The sequence below is a fragment of the Pristiophorus japonicus genome, unplaced genomic scaffold, assembly GCF_044704955.1.
Source record: "Pristiophorus japonicus isolate sPriJap1 unplaced genomic scaffold, sPriJap1.hap1 HAP1_SCAFFOLD_754, whole genome shotgun sequence".
Lineage (NCBI taxonomy): Eukaryota > Metazoa > Chordata > Chondrichthyes > Pristiophoridae > Pristiophorus > Pristiophorus japonicus.
Window position 1 is genome coordinate 5,609 of NW_027254671.1, and position 16,439 is coordinate 22,047.

Consider the following 16,439-nt stretch of genomic DNA (forward strand, 5'->3'; position numbering starts at 1 on the left):
CAAATCCCTTCCCCCTCCCCTTTCCCCCTTTTGCCTATTTTGGGTCTGCGAATTTTTGGACTTCAGACTCATTTCCAAACACACTACGAACGCATACATTACAATAATTTTGTTCTGATGGTCCCTAATACATGTAGAGATATCGCATCGCCTTGGCTGCTTTCGTTCTGACATCTTGCTCGTGATCTGACAGCAAGGCAATAATCTGCTCACAAATCTGAGCTGCAGACTGTGATGTGTAATAATGTGGTGGGGCATTGTACATGAGGAAAGCGAGGAATGTCAATGCGTTCCCTCTGACCGCAGGAAGCACATTCCTTAGGAAGGCGGCACAGCTCCTTATGTACAAGGGGATCTGGTTGTCCAAATCTTTGGCAATGTGCCTGGAGATGTTGCTTAAATAGTTCTCATAATCCAGGGTGGTCTCCTCCGAGGAAAGTTCTTGGAACATCTTGGATATGTTTGCTGACTCCATTACTGGAGCGCAGGAATTCAGCACGGATTTGCAGACGTTGGTGACTTCAATGCTCTCAGCGTTGAGATGTAACAGCAAGCGGATCAAGGTGGACTTGATGTGCTCCATATGTGAAGGGTTCATTTCCACACTCCCAAATCTTATTAGCTTGCCAAGAACGTTAAACGCCGCAGCTCTCATTGTCTCATGCTGATGTTCCAAGTAAGGCTGAACTGCCAGTGCCACATCACCAAGAATGGGATTTGTATAATCCTCCTGGAGCTGACCCAGAACTTTGCACATGCTCGACATTGCCTCAACTGCAATGAGATTCTCGGGTTTGGACTTCTGGTCAATCACAGATAACATTGTGGACAACAGTTTGGTGCAATATGTATCTATCCGTTGAGAAGCTCCAATTGCAGCATTTCCCAAACCTTGTACAGCGAGCCATTGGACAATTGGGGAGTCATCAAGCAAACATCGAAACAAACTCTCCAGAAGGGTATCCATCAGCAACAAGTCCCACACCACGGAATGATTTAAAAGCTCCCCAAAGAAGGCAGCTATTGTGATCCTCTGACTCTCTCCTATGTTGACAAGGCAAGGAGTGAGTTGCTCCACAATGCTGATAAGATGCGGGGCAGCACACGTAGTCAATGTGCTTGTCAGCAGTGTAACCCCCTCATGGTGCTTTCTTGGGCTCACGATGAGATCCCAACCTCCCATTTCTCTCATGATGCGACCATCTCCTTTTCCCTGTGACAGGACAGCTCGAAGAATCTCAGCTGAGTAATGGCAAGCGTCGGCATAATTCAGTCTTAGAGCAGGGCCGAAGGTGTTCCCAGCCTTTGGAATTGTCAGGAAGTTGGTCGGAAAGCGAACCCAGACACTGAAGCTGAGATGAATCAGAAGGGTGCTGACTAACTGCGGTTAGAGAATGTTTATCACGTGCCCTGAGTCAGGCTCACATACCACATCACGAAGAGCACAGAGGACAGCTGAAGACTGCTGAGTTGCTGAATCTTTTGTATTTGTGACATGGCAATATCTGCCGTCATCATACAATGATTTGATATTGTTCAGTAAGAATTTGGCCGGTGCTAATGCATTACGTGTCAGGAGGGATCGCCATATGTCACAAGTATATCGATCAACTGGAATGGGGTAAGTGAGGAGAGCGGACAAAACTGCTGGCAGATGCTGTGAGGCCAGAATGGAGATGGAATGCGTCACTGCATTTCTCACCCGCGGCTCAGTAATTGAACGCAAGTGACGGCTCAATACTTTGATTGTTCCCCAAACTTCTGCAAGGGTGGTTCCACGTGTTGTAATGAGGATATTTGTCACAATAGAAGCTGTGCAGGAAATGTTCCGGTGCTTGTCTGTCAGCCCTTTAAAGACCGTGAAGAGTAGAGTGTTCAACTGCTCATGGGCTATGCACTTGGATAAAACGTTACCGACAGCAGTGCAGGTTTGAAAGAGGGCCTGACTGGTAAATTGCTTCAATCCGCCTTTGATGGCTTTCAGATGCTCCACTTCCTTATCTTGATGACCCACTGGAAAGCCTTCAAGGTGTAACTGGATATACAGCAATCCATACAAGCTTTTAATGGCTGCCTCCCTTACAACATGCGATGGATCTGCACATTGAAGCCCCACACATCCAATAATCCTCACCAAGTTATGGGATGGCACATTATTGCTAACTTGCAGTTTCTCCAAGTAAAATGTCACCAGCTGTAAAGTGCTCTCCATTGCCTTTTCTCGCTCATGGTCCCTTGTGGATTGGTTCTCAGTCTCCATGGTTTTAAATACAGAATGAAGCCCATCAGGAGACAGATCCAAAAGTAAGCATTGCTTCAGGAGACCCTTCACCGAGGCCATTGTGTCGGTGTGAACCTTCTGTCTCTCTGCCATGTCCATGTTTGTACTTTGGTCGGCAGTGCTGCTCTCCCAATCTGGCAAACTGAAGACACGATTCAAACAGATGCTAATCAGCTCAGTCTCACTGCTCAGTGAAGGCTGCAGTTTGATGAGGGCTGCACAGGCGTCCATGGCAGACTTTCGAACCCAAGTGCTCAATATCTCCTTTGGTTCGGCAGTGATCAGCTCCTGCATGCAGCTCAGCAATTCTGCCTTTCTGCTCAGATGGTAGGGTGGGTGTTCTTCGCTGGGTTGGAGAGCTTTGGCCAACAGTGTCACAGTGTTTGTCAAACTTAATTTCAGTGTCAAGTCCTTCACCTTGGATTTCAGTCCAAACATCTTGGTGTTGAAAAGAGCCAACACATTTTGCAGAATGTCGGTCTCGATTCTGGACAGAATGAGGTCCCGAGGACAACGTGACATAATCTGCCCATAGCATAAAATGAGCGTGCTTTTAACTTTCATTATGTGATTGTCAACCTGGTGAAAGGGACTGATATGCACAAACGATTGAACTCCATGAAAGCCTTCAGTGTGGTGAGCGTGGTATCTAAGTGTGTTACAGCACAGTCACCAATTCCAGCGGCTACCCAGTCTCTCTCGAAATCTTAATTGTGCTCAACACTCTGAAGCATTTGATGAAGTCTTTTACTGACGATGTCTTTGTCTTGGGTCAGTCGGAGCACTCTCCCTAAACACTTGTACAGAAAAGCCCTCTCTGTTGGATACAGGCGATAGGTGTGAATGCAGTGGGTCATTTCTGCAATGAGCTGGGTGATCCACACCTTATCCGCGATTGCCTCCAGAGTCTGGGACACAACCCCCAACAGTTTCTCTTCCCACTCATTCTGGAGATTGGGCTTCTCTGAATTCTCCTCCAGAAAGTTACATAACATTGGGAATTCCTTGTCCCATACTCTCACTGTTGCTGGGTGGATGTCCATTGCCAGGAGATATATTAAGCCCAGAGCAGGAACACCTCTGCCTTTTCCATGGCACAGAGAAGAAGACACAATCAATAGCCGCGTCAGCAGTGTACGAGGCTCAGGAAGATTTGGATAGTCCTCGTAATTAACAACAAATTGTGTATTGCTGGCCATCAGTCTCTTTATTCCAACGCAATATGAGGAACCACAGACTATTGTAAAGGCTTCAGTGTACTTTACTGTGATCACAAACTCCAGTAGGTAGGACCAGAGGACATCGCCAATCGGTAAAGTTCCCACCATCAATTTCAGCAATCCTTCGCACTGTCTCCTTAAATCCTTATCCGTAACCACGGCCGTCATTACGCTGCAGAACTCCTCTTCGCTTTCAGTACTCTCCTCGTTCTCCTCGGTGGGCAGAGCACACTGTTGGATGATAAATTCCACCAGCTGCTTTCCTCCCTCTCGCTCCAAGTAATTGTGACAGGCCATGGTGTATATTACCTGGGCAAGATTCCCTTCACTCTGTTACTCCCAGTTAAAAGTGATCGTCGCACACAATTCAGAATCTGATACTTCAGACTCTCCATGTTTGAAGGGACAGTATCGAGAAGGTACTTCAGCACGGCCAGTGCCCCGAGTTGAATTTGCTCATTGTCAATTGCCAGTTGCATCCGAAGGATCTCGAGCATCTGGCTTGTAAATGCCGGAGGTAGAACTCTGAAGCAGCAAAGGATTTCATTGAGCTGCTTCTCAGAAAAGGTGTTTTGGGGTTGTTCCATCACAATGCAGATCTGCTCATGGAAAGTGATCAGCAGAATCTGCATTTGTGTCACGAGTACGTCACTCTTCCTCTCGATGGCAGTGCGCAGGACACTGCACAGAACCGAGTGACAGAAACATAGGGAAAGGTTTCCTGGTACACCAAGAGAAGGGTTGGAATTAAGCTGGGGAGCTCCTTGTCCAGTTTGTCATTGGGTAGTAGCTGGATTATCTGGGCGACTGTTTCTAGTATTGCTCTGCTCACCTTGGGCTCTTTCATGGACAGCCAGGAATTCAAAAGCAGATCGTAAGCAGCAGAAATCTCATGAAAGAACATCTTCTTCTCAAGTTTAGGTTTTCTGGTCCCCTCTGGGTTTGACAGGTACATTTGAATGCTCTCACTAAAAAGCCCCAATGAAACACAGAGTCCACTTCATTTCCCCATCAGTTACTCCATGCAGTGTGGGGAGCATGTTTCTCAATACAGGCTTGAGCCGAGGTACCAAGCAATGCACGTTTGCTCTACACAGCCTTGCCAGTGTCAGCACCACGTAGAAATATGCTTTGGTCCATGGTTGGCACCCCGACTCGATGTGCTTGAAAATTTCAATGGGAAACCTGGCACCCAGACTAACAAGGAGGCAACTTGCCGCTTCCTGATGGTCAACATGCTCTAATCTGATCATGTTCATCAAAGCCAAGTTGCTCAGTTTTTTAGCTAGCCGTGTGTGTAAGTGTCCAAGGTTATCCTTTATTACCAATGTCATCGCCGTTAGTAAGGCCCAACGTTGGGCCGGCCGCAACTTGTTTTTGGTCAGATACTTATGGCAGCACGTAAGGACGTATTTATGATTGATCCTTCCCAGTTCTTGCAGTGACTCAGTTAATCTCATTGGAACAAAGTCATCTTCATCAGAAAACAGACTGATAATCATGGCCATCATGTTTGTCACCATTTTGCTGGAATTCAATCACTTCTCTTGTTTCACACAATGTGTCCTAGTGATAAACAGACTTGTAACAACACAGAGCACTCTGCTTTTACTCACCGATTATCACCAGTATTGCTGCTGTTATGTTGTCGATTTGATATTTCGACCTTTATTTGTCTCGACCCGAACACGGGTTCTTTCTCTCCTGTGAATGGATCTTCTCACACACAGTGATGTCCGTCCTATGCAGACCTTTCTTTGTAGATTCCTAATTCGATGGTCTTGAATTAATTTAATGCTTTAAAGCTTTTGGTTGATCGCTTTGAAAAAAATTATTTGAAAAACACTCTCCCTCCTCCTCCTCCTGGTCAAACACAAAGTTTAACTGCTGGATGACCAAGCAGCCGACAGCTTTATGTGGAAAAGGCACCGTGTCATTATTTCCTGCTTTTGTGAAGTCACGAATTTCATTGTGACGTCTTGTGACTCGAGCTGTCACATGACCAGCCAGGTGATGACCTCACTGGTGAGGATGAGCTCACAATTGATTGAGTCATGTATCTATGGGTTGATTGTTAAACTGCTTTTACAATGATTGTTCAGAAAGCTAATGATCAATAATACAGATTGAAGTGTAGAATGTATCAATGTGTGTTGCTGACAGGGTGCACGGACCCTCCATGCCTCAGATTCCCATTATGAGCTCCCAACGGGTGAAGCTCAACACTGGGAGTCTGAGCCTGTAATATCTCCCTTACACAGCACCAGTGCCGGGGTTCAGCTCCAAGCATTAACCATGGGCTATATGGATTGCAGTCAGGTGTATCAGTTATACCAGGGTTTCAATTCTTTCTCCGAGCGACTATTGGCCACGCTGCCCACCTGCAGCATCAGAAATGGTTGTGACCCCATCAGAATGGACCAATAGTGTAAGGGTGAGCCCAAGGGCACGCACAGCAATGTTTGCTCATCTCTGGCCTCATTTCTGCAACTGTGCTTGAGGTAGATTAATAAGAACATAAGAACATGAGAAATAGGAGCAGGAATCGGCCATACGTCCTCTCAAGCCTGTTCCGCGATTTAATCCGATCATGGCTGATCCGATCATGGACTCAAGCTCACTTCCCTGCCCACTCCCCATAACTCTTTAGTCCCTTATCGGTTCAGAGACTGTCTATCTTTGTCTTAAATTTATTCAATGACTCAGCTTCCACAGCTCTCTGAGGCAGCGAATTCCACAGATTTACAAACCTCAGAGAAAGTAAATTCCTCCTCATCTCAGTTTTAAATGGGCGGCTCCTTATTCTAAAATTATGCCCCCTAGATCTAGTCTCTCTCATCAGTGGAAACATCCTCTCTGCATCCACCTTGTCAAGCCCCCTCATAATCTTATATGTTTCGATAAGATCACCTCTTATTCTTCTGAATTCCAATGAATAGAGGCCCAACCAACTCAACTTTTCCCCATAAGACAACCCCCTCATCTCCGGAATCAACCTTGTGAACTTTCTCTGAACTGCCTCCAAAGCAAGTATATCTTTCTTAAAAATGGAAACCAAAACTGCACGCAGTATTCCAGGTGTGGCCTCACCAAAACCCTGATAAACTGTAGCAACACTTCACTGCTTTTATACACCATCCCCTTTGCAATAAAGGCCAAGATTCCATTGGCCTTCCTGATCACTTGCTTTACCTGCGTACAAACCTTTTGTGTTTCTTGCACAAGTACCCCCAGGTCCCGCTGTACTGCAGCAATTTGAAATTTTTCTCTATTTAAATAATAACTTGCTCTTTGATTTTTTTTTCTGCCAAAGTGCATAACCTCACACTTTCCAACATTACACTCCATCTGCCAAATTTTTGCCCACGCACTTAGCCTAACTATGTCATTTTGCAGGCTTTTTGTGTCCTCCTCACACCTTGCTTTTCCTCCCATCTTTTTATCGTCAGCAAACTTGGCTATGTTACACTCGATCCCTTCTTCCAAGTCATTAATATAGATTGTAAATAGTTGGAGTCCCAGCACTGATCCCTGCGGCACTCCCCTAGTTACTGATTGCCATGAACCATTTATCCCGACTCTCTGCTTTCTGTTAGTTAGCCAATCCTCTATCCATGCATATATATATTACTCCCAAACCCCTGAACTTTTATCTTGTGCAGTAACATGTTATGTGGCACCTTGTCAAATGCCTTCTGCAAGTCCAAATACACCAAATGGACTCCAACATTTTCCCAACCACAGATGTTTGGCTAACTGGTCTATAATTTCCTGCTTTTTGTCTGCCTCGCTTTTTGAAATAGGTTCATTACATTTGCACTTCTCCAATCAGCTGGGACCTCCCCAGAATCCTGGGCATGTTGGTAAATTACAACCAATGCATCATCTATCCCTGCTTTTACTTCTCTTAAGACCCTAGGATGAAGACTCTCCACTGTGATGGATGTCGTGCACGAGTTCAATATGATGCACTCGATCCACTTCGAGTATGCATCGACTACGATCAGGAACATTTTCTCCATGAACGGGCCCGCATAGTCTACGTGAATGCGTGACCATGGCCTGGTGGGCCAAGGCCATGGGCTGAGTGGAGCCTCCCTGGGGGCATTGCCCAGTTGGGCACACATCGTGCACTTGAGAACCCAGTGTTCCAGGTCTGATTCAATCCCCGGCCACCATACATGTGACCGGGCAATGGCCTTCATTAACATGATGCCAGGCTGCTCGCTGTGGAGTTCCCTGATGAATGCTTCTCTTCCTTTCTGGGGCATGACTACCCGGCTGCCCCATAACAGGCAGTCGGCTTGAATGGGGAGCTCATCCATCCGTCTCTGAAACAGCCTGACTTCCTCGGGGCACGCCCTGTGTGCGGGCGCCCAATTCCCAGTCAAAACACATTTTTTTATCATGGATAGGAGGAGTTCCCTGTTGGTCCAGAGTTTGATCTGTCGGGCTGTGATGGGGGTGCCCGCAGTGTCAAAAGCCTCAATGGCCATGACCATCTCGGCGCTCTGCTCCGACGCCCCCACGGTGGTGGCCAGTGGGAGTCTGCTGAATGCGTCAGCGCAATTTTCGGTGCCTGGCCGGTGCCGTATGGTGTAGTCATACGCAGCCATCGCTGTATGCGAGCTGACGCGTTAGCGTTGACAACCTTGGTGTCAGACAACAGGGATGTTAACGTCTTGTGATCCGTCTCTCGCTCGAACTGTCTGCCGAAAAGGCACTGGTGCATCTTTTTCACACCGTACACACACGCGAGTGCCTCCTCCTCGATCCTGCCGTATCCATGCTCTGCCTGGGAGAGCGATCTGGAGGCGTAAGCCACCGGTTGGAGTCGGCTGTCATCATTACCCTGATGCAATACACACCCAACTCCGTAGGATGATGCATCGCATGTTAAAACCAGTTTTTTACAGAGCTCATGCAAAGTCAACAGTTTGTTGGAACACAACAGGTTCCTCGCCTTATTGAATGCCCGTTCTTGACAATCCCCCCAAAACCATTCACAACCTTTATGGAGGAGCATGTGCAATGGCTCCAACAATGTGTTTATTTTCAGCAGAAAGTTCCCAAAATAGTTCAAAAGTCCCAGGAATGATCGCAACTCCGACGTGTTGCCGGGACTGGGCGCCCGGCGAATCGCCTCAGTTTTTGATTCAGTGGGCCGGATCCCGTCTGCGGCAACTCTCCTGCCCAGGAACTCGACCTCTGGGGCCAAAAACACACGCTTGGCCTTTTTCAGCCGCAAACCCACCCAATCCAATCGGCATAGCACCTCCTCCAGGTTGCGGAGGTGTTCCTCGGTGTCACGACCCATTATAAGGATGTCGTCTTGGAATACGACCGTTCCAGGGATGGACTTGAGCAAGCTTTCCATGTTTCGCTGAAAGATAGCCGCTGCCGAACGAATGCCAAACGGGCACCTGTTGTAGACAAATAATCCTTTGTGCTTCGTGATGGTGGTCAGAAGCTTGGAATTTTCCGCCAGTTCCTCAGTCATGTCGGCCGAAGTGAGGTCCAGCTTCGTGAACAGCTTTCCACCTGCCAGTGTGGCAAAGAGGTCCTCCGCTCTCGGAAGCATGTATTGGTCTTGCAGCGACACTCGGTTGATGGTGGCTTTGTTGGCGCCACAAATCCTAACAGAGTCATCTGCTTTGAGGACGGAAACGATGGGACTTGCCCAGTCGCTGAATCCAATGGCCGAAATTATGCCCTCTCTGAGCAGCCTGTCCAGTTCACTTTCAATTTTCTCACGCATCACGTACGGCACCGCTCTGGCTTTGTGGTGCACTGGTCTGGCGTCCGGAGTGATGAGTATCACTACTTTAGTGCCCTTGAACGTACCGACACCGGGTTAAAACAGTGACGCGAATTTTTGCAAGACCTGCGAGCATGAACTTCGCTCCACGGATGAAATGGTGTGCACAACCCACATTTCTAATACATCTCAGCTAGCCAACTCCTTACCAAAAGTGCGGGGCCATTTTCCGGAACAATCCAGAGTGGCAGCCGGTTCTGTAATCCATTATGCGTTACCATCAAGTTTGCGCTGCCCAGCACTGGGATGATCTCTTTGGTGTTCGTACGTAGCTGCGTCTCAATGCGTTCCAGTTTCGGCCTGCTAGCTCTGTGTGACCATAGTCTCTTAAACTGTTGGGCGCTCATGAGAGACTGGCTAGCTCCCGTATCTAGCTCCCGTATCCAGCTTCAGTAAGATTTTCATCTTCATGGGTGGCGTTTTAGTGTATGAGCTGTGGACGTCAGCCACATGAACTCTTTGAACTTCCGCATCCATGGTTGATCCCCAGGCCTCATCCTGCATTGCAGACCCCTCGTCTGGTTCCTCTGTCTCGCGGACTAGCCTCGCTACTGCCTTTTTGCACATCCTGGCCTAGTGTCCACTGACATTACAAATCCTACAGGTATAAAGCTGGAACCTGCAGCTTTTGGCAGTGTGTTATTGCTTTTAACAAAAGGACTATTCCCAAGCATTCCTCTCTGATGGCCCGTTTAGCTATTTCTAAGCACTCTGAATGGTCCCATCACGGGATGCATTGTTCCTCCTGATGACATGAATTGCCGATCCCCTTTCCAATTGTCCCTGTTGTGGGCCCACCCTGGACCTTGTTGCTGCCTGGGCGGTGTCGAATTGCCCTTGCATGCCTGCGGTTCTGTGTTCTGGGTTCTGTATCACTTTACAACATTAACTTCCTGGTTCATCGCAACATTAAAACCAGGGCTGTGTGTGTAAATTAGCTTAGTCTCCTCTTCCCATGCCATAAAGGTCTGAGCTATCAACGCTGCCCCTTCTAAAGTCAGGTCCTTGGTCTTTATAAGCTTCCTGACAATGCCAGCATGATTAATGCCCTCAATGTAAAAGTCCCTTAATATCTCCCCCCTGCAGGCATCGGAGAACTTACAGAGACTGGCCAAACGCCGCAGTTCCGCCACCAAGTCCGAGACGTTCTGACCCTCCAGACGCCGGTGAGAGTAGATTCGGTGCCAGGCCATGTGTCCACTACTTGCCGGCTTGAGATGCTCACTGATCAGCTAGCTGAGCTTTTCGAAAGATTTGCCCACTGGCTTTTGGTGTGCGAGCAGGTCTTTTATCAGCGCATACGTCTGTGCACCACAGCTGGTCAGTAGATGCGCCCTCCGCTTGTCAGCCGCTGTCTCTTCCAGCCAGTCCTTTGTGACAAAGCTCTGCTGGAATCTTTCCACAAAGTCGTCCCAGTCCTCACCCACACAGTCGCGTTCCTCTCTGCCACCGGTGGCCATCCTCGTGGTTCGGTGATTCCCGTTTCTCGTCGCTACATGTAGTGTCTCTGCATCTTGTTACAAACTCACACGAGGCATGTATATATCAGACACGGTCATTCTGTGACCTTCACTTTATTCCCAGGATCAAAGAGTGCTGACCCTGGATGGGACCTCGTTCATTGAATGTATTCAAATCAAAGATCGATAGATTTTTATCCAATATGGGAATTCATGGTTATGGGGAGCGGGCAGGTAAGTGGAACTGAGTCCACGGCCAGATCAGCCATGATCTTTTTAAATGGCGGAGCAGGCTCGAGGGGCTAGATGGCCTACACCTGTTCCTAATTTTTATGTTCTTATGTTCTTATCCTTTTTTAAATATGGAAACCAAAACTGTACTAAGTACTCCAGGTGTGGCCTCACCAATACCCTCTATAACTGTAGCAGGACTTCCCAGCTTTTTTATTCCATTCCTTTTGCAATAAAGGCCAAGATTCCATTGGCTTTCCTGATCACTTGCTTCACCTGCAGATTAACCTTTTGTGTTTCTTGCACAAGTACCCCAAGACCCCGCTATACTGCAGCACTTTGCATTCTCTCTCCATTTAAATAATAACCTGCTCTTTGGTTTTTTTCTGCCAAAGTGCATGACTTTACACTTTCCAACAATATACTCCATCTGTCAAATTTGTGCCCACTCACTTAGCTCGTCTATGTCTTTTTGCAGATTTTTTGTGTCCTCCTCACACGTTGCTTTTCCTCCCATCTTTGTATCATCAGCAAACTTGGCTATGTTACACTCGGTCCCTTCTTCCAAGTCGTTAATATAGATTGTAAATAGTTGGCGTCCCAGCATTGATCCCTGCGGCACACCACCAGTTACTGATTGCCAACCCGAGAATAAACCATTTATCCCGACTCTCTGTTTTCTGTTTACAGAGAAACATAGAAACATAGAAAATAGGTGCAGGAGTAGGCCATTCGGCCCTTCTAGCCTGCACCGCCATTCAATGAGTTCATGGCTGAACATGCAACTTCAGTACCCCATTCCTGCTTTCTCACCATACCCCTTGATTCCCCTAGTAGTAAGGACTTCATCTAACTCCTTTTTGAATATATTTAGTGAATTGGCCTCAACAACTTTCTGTGGTAGAGAATTCCACAGGTTCAACACTCTCTGGGTGAAGAAATTCCTCCTCATCTCGGTCCTAAATGGCTTTGGTAGACAATCCTCTATCCATGCTATTATATTACCCCCAACCCCATGAACCTTTATCTTGTGCAGTAACCTTTTATGTGGCACCTTGTCAAATGCTTTCTGGAAGTCCAAATACACAGCATCCACTGGTTCCCCTTTATCCACCCTGTTCATTACATCCTCAAAGATCTCCAGCAAATTTGTCAATCATGACTTGCCCTTCATAAATCCATGCTGACTCTGCCTGACCGAATTTTGCTTTTCCAAATGTCCTGTTATTGCTTCTTTAATAATGGACTCCAACATTTTTCCAACCATAGATGTTAGGCTAACTCGTCTATACTCTGCTGCATTTTGTCTGCCTCCTTTTTTAAATAGGGGCGTTACATTTGCAGTTTTCCAATCTGTTGAGACATCCCCATAATCCAGGGAATTTTGGTAAATTACACCCAATGCATCCACAATCCTTGTCGCTAATTCTCTTATGACCCTAGGATGCAATTCATCAGGTCCAGGGGATTTGTCTGCCTTTAGTCCCATTATCTTACTGAGTACTACCTCCTTAGTGATTGTGATTGTGTTAAGTTCCTCCCCCCTATAGCTCCTTGACTTTCCACTGTTGTAATATTGTTCGTGTCCTCTACCGTAAAGATTGATACAAAATGTTTGCCTTTACTGGCCGAGTCATAGAATATAAGAGCAGGGAGCTTATGCTTCAATTCTATAATACTTTGTTTCGGCCACAGCTGGAGTACTGCATGCAGGAGATTTACAAGGATGCTGCGTGGAATGGAGAATCTTAATTATGAGGACAGATTGGATAGGCTGTGTTTCTTCTCATTGGAACAGAGAAGGTGGAGAGGAGACCTCATTGAGGTGTACAAAATATTGAGGAGCCTGGACACAGTGGATAGTAAGGGCCTATTTCCACTGGTGGAGGGGTCTATTACGAGGGGGCATAGTTTTAAGGTGGTTGGTGGAAGGTTTAGAGGGGATTTGAGATGGGCGGGGGGCTTCTTTCTGCAGAAGGTTGTGTGGATCTGGGAATGCTGCCTGGAAGAGTGGTGGATGCAGAAACCTTCACCACTTTTAAGAGATGGTTGGATGGGCACTTAAAGTGCCGTAACCTGCAGGGTTACGGACCTAGAGATGGTAATTGGGATTAGACTGGATGACCTTTTGTTGGACGGCACAGGTATAATGGAAAGTACTGCGTGGAATAGAATGCGGCCAGGGTGATCTCCTGGAGTAGTTTTGATCGGCTGGATGGGTCGGGGAGGAATTTTTACAGTTTTATTCTCCATAAATTGGCCTGGGTTTTTATCTGGTTTTTGCCTATCCCAGGAGATCACACGGCTCCGGTTGGGATGGAGTGTAAAATGTTTCAGTGTAAGGGGTGTCGCAGTTGTGTGCGGTGGACTGGTTGTGCTGGGTGCTCTTTGCCTTTCCGTCATCATTCATAGGTTTATATGTAACCATTAGGGCTGCTGACCAAGGGCTATGCAGCTCTTTGTCGGCCAGCGTGGACACGATGGGCCGAAATGGCCTCCTTCTGCGCTGTAAATTTCTATGTTTCTATCTTATTAAAACATTGGTGGGAGTTGTCTATTGGCGTCCAAACAGTAATGGTAATGTGGGGGACGGCATCAAAGAGGAAATTAGAGAAGCATGTAACAAGGTTACTGTGGTGTATGCAGCACTCAAATCACTGACTCTACACAGTCTGGTGTTGTAGTAACTGAAATGACTTTCGTCGTTTATTGTGTAACTCCAGAGTGCCTCTCAGGTGTGATGGGCAGCCTTTTATACTCTGTCTTGCAGGTATTTTTGGGTCTCTCACCACAGCGCCCCCAGTGGCACATCATTGTAACTATACTTAAAATGTACCAGGACAATACACGAAGTTCACTAACCGCGGGGAGAGAGTAGGTGCCTCCGCGGCCCCACTGTGCTAACATGGAAGATAACACGATGGGGATGTGGGGTGGTGGGTGGGGATCAGTGACATGTTTGTGTAAAGGGCAGCGGAGGAGAAGTATTGACAGCTGTCAGTGAGGGACAGAAGTTGTTTAAGGTGAGCCAACACATTCCCGATCAGCACAGAATTCATTCACTGGTCAGCTGCCCTCTGCTGTACTTCTGGTCAGAGCGGTTTCCGCAGTGGAGCCGTTATCACGTTTGCTTTCCACGTGAAAGGATCCCGTGCAGGAAGATTATGTTTAAACTTGCTGTGGATGAACAGCCATGGGCGAGTTTATTCTCCTGTCAAAAGGGCGACAGTGGCTTCTCCCTTATTCTTTAATTGCTCTTTATTTCACTTCACTAAATAGATATATTTGAGTGAGAGAAATTGTTCCAGAGTGTCGCATACTTCATCTTTTGATCCCTTTTAAACACATAAAATGAGGCCGGGGAATAAATACAGAAAACAAAGCAGAGGGATAGAGACAAGTGGAAGAGAGAAGGGGAAATACTGTCCCCACCCAGAACTAATGCAGAAACCCCTCTGCTGCGCTCGGGGTGGCCACCCACGGCCTGGATACATTAACGTCCCAAAGCTCATTGACTGTCGGAGTGGGACCGTGCGGCGCTTCAGAAGACAGGTTGAAAAAGCAAAGTCACTGATTCGGTCTCATGTGCTCCTTCTGCCAAGATTAGCTACACACAAAAAATGCTTTTATAAAAGTTACACCTGATCTCCAGGTTTGTCAAAAAGTTAACTCGTTGGTCCAGGGGTATGATTCTCGTTTCTGGCTTGTTAATTGAAATTTGCGAGAGATCCCAGCCGAGCCCATTATTCTGCCGCGAATTTTTACATTGCATCGAACTTTTGCAAAGAAGGACTTACATTTCTGCAGTGCCTTTCAGGAACTCATGTCGCCCCAAAGCGCATTACAGCCGTTGAGTTATGTTTGAAGTGTTGTAGTGTGGGGAAATATGTAACCAAATCACCCCACACGAACCTCAACTCATTGCGAAGGAATTCGGTGCAAATAATCAGATGCCTCAGGGACTTAGACTTTCTTTGAATGAGTTCTGCTTATACCTGCATTCAAGCTTGAAACGGCAACTGGGCTTCCATCTCACGGGAGCAGCGTGTCGTGGTTTGCGAGTAGGTGACAAGGTTTGGGGTTGATGTGCGTCGCTTTCAATCTTTGAAATTTCACCAAGCAAAGATATGATGAATCCAACTGTCCCTGTCAGCATTTTGTTTGCGTTTAATCACAGGAATATCTGCAGTCAGGAGATGAAAATGAATTCAAACATAAGACTGGCTTCGGGACAATCAGAAGACTTCGTCACAGACAAGGCACCGGAAGGCTGGAAGGTAGATCACACCAGTTGTGGGAGAGCTGGTTGGCGGTGGCATGGAAGTGTCTGCAGTGTGCGGGACCAGACTGCTTCCTTGCATCCACAATGAATGTCCCTCCATTTATTTGGGAAAACTACAACTGAGAGTGGACAAGTTCCATACCGGTCGGAGCAATCTGAAGCTTTAACTGACTGACACCCTGGTTTGGGAGGTCTTGCAATGTACATTTAATTTAGTCTCTGTGGCGCAATCGGTTAGTGCATTTGGCTATTAACCAAAAAGTTGGTGGTTCGAGCCCACCCAGGAGCGAAGTATTAAACTGTTATTTGGTGCCGCACAATTCCAGGTTGTCATTGTGCGTTTTGGCTGCACGTGTATATTCTGCAAACATTGCCAGCTGTGCTGCTATCCAGTGAGTTCCCACTCTAATACTTTTAGGAACATTCATTTCATGTAATAACAATTTTTTGCATGGATCATGTTCCTCCATCCAGTCCACCAGAAATAAATTACGTTATTGGGTTTAACGGAAATGGTGGAAATTGTCTGACCTGTCGTGGCTTTGCTCAGATTCTGAGTTTCAACAGTCAACAATTTGCGAAGGATTACCTCATGGCCAATGCCAAGCACAGAAAGTCTCTCAGCATTCGTTTTGGAATCCGTCAAATTTGCAATGTCCTGCGAGGTGCCTTAATTCGACGACATAGCTCGCCACTTCCTGGCCCTCCGACCGTTGGCACGTGTAGAACCGATACCTCGCCATCAGAACGCTTTCTTTAGGATTTAGATGCTCGCGGACCAGCATACACAATTCTTCAAAGGATTTAGTTGTTGGTTTCACCAGAGCTAGAAGATTCTTCATGAGGCCATAGATTGTTGCCCCACAGACGGTAAGGAGGATCGCCCTTCATTTGGCAGCGTTTACGTGCCCTTCCAGCTCGTTGGCCACGAAGTATTGGTCGAGTCTCTCCACGAAGGCTTCGCAATTGTCCACTTCTGAGAACTTCTCCAGGATACCAACTGGTCTTTGCATTTTCACGTGGTTGTTCATTGTCTCGTCGCCAATTGATATGCTCATAATAAAGGATGAAACTGAGTACTGTGAACAATGAGTAATTGTGACCTTAGCTCCTGTACTAAGACTCCAGAGTGCAGGTACCTCATGGG

The 16,439-nt window shown here is 46.9% G+C and overlaps 1 protein-coding gene and 1 non-coding gene across 2 annotated transcripts; one reads left to right on the forward strand and one right to left on the reverse strand.

Annotated features, from left to right (window-relative positions):
* Positions 1-1,387: 1,387 nt before the first annotated feature.
* On the reverse strand, positions 1,388-2,845 carry LOC139256759 (maestro heat-like repeat-containing protein family member 1). The gene has a single exon (XM_070874289.1). The coding sequence runs from the start codon at positions 2,843-2,845 to the stop codon at positions 1,388-1,390; it is 1,458 nt and encodes a 485-aa protein (XP_070730390.1).
* Positions 2,846-15,507: 12,662 nt separating this feature from the next.
* Positions 15,508-15,581, forward strand: trnan-auu (transfer RNA asparagine (anticodon AUU)). Its single transcript has one exon. It is a non-coding gene; the product is annotated as a tRNA-Asn (tRNA).
* Positions 15,582-16,439: the final 858 nt, after the last annotated feature.

Bases quoted from the DNA above. Each gene is read 5' to 3' on its own strand.
- LOC139256759 (XM_070874289.1), bottom strand. From the start codon at position 2,845: ATGAAAGTTAAAAGCACGCTCATTTTATGCTATGGGCAGATTATGTCA.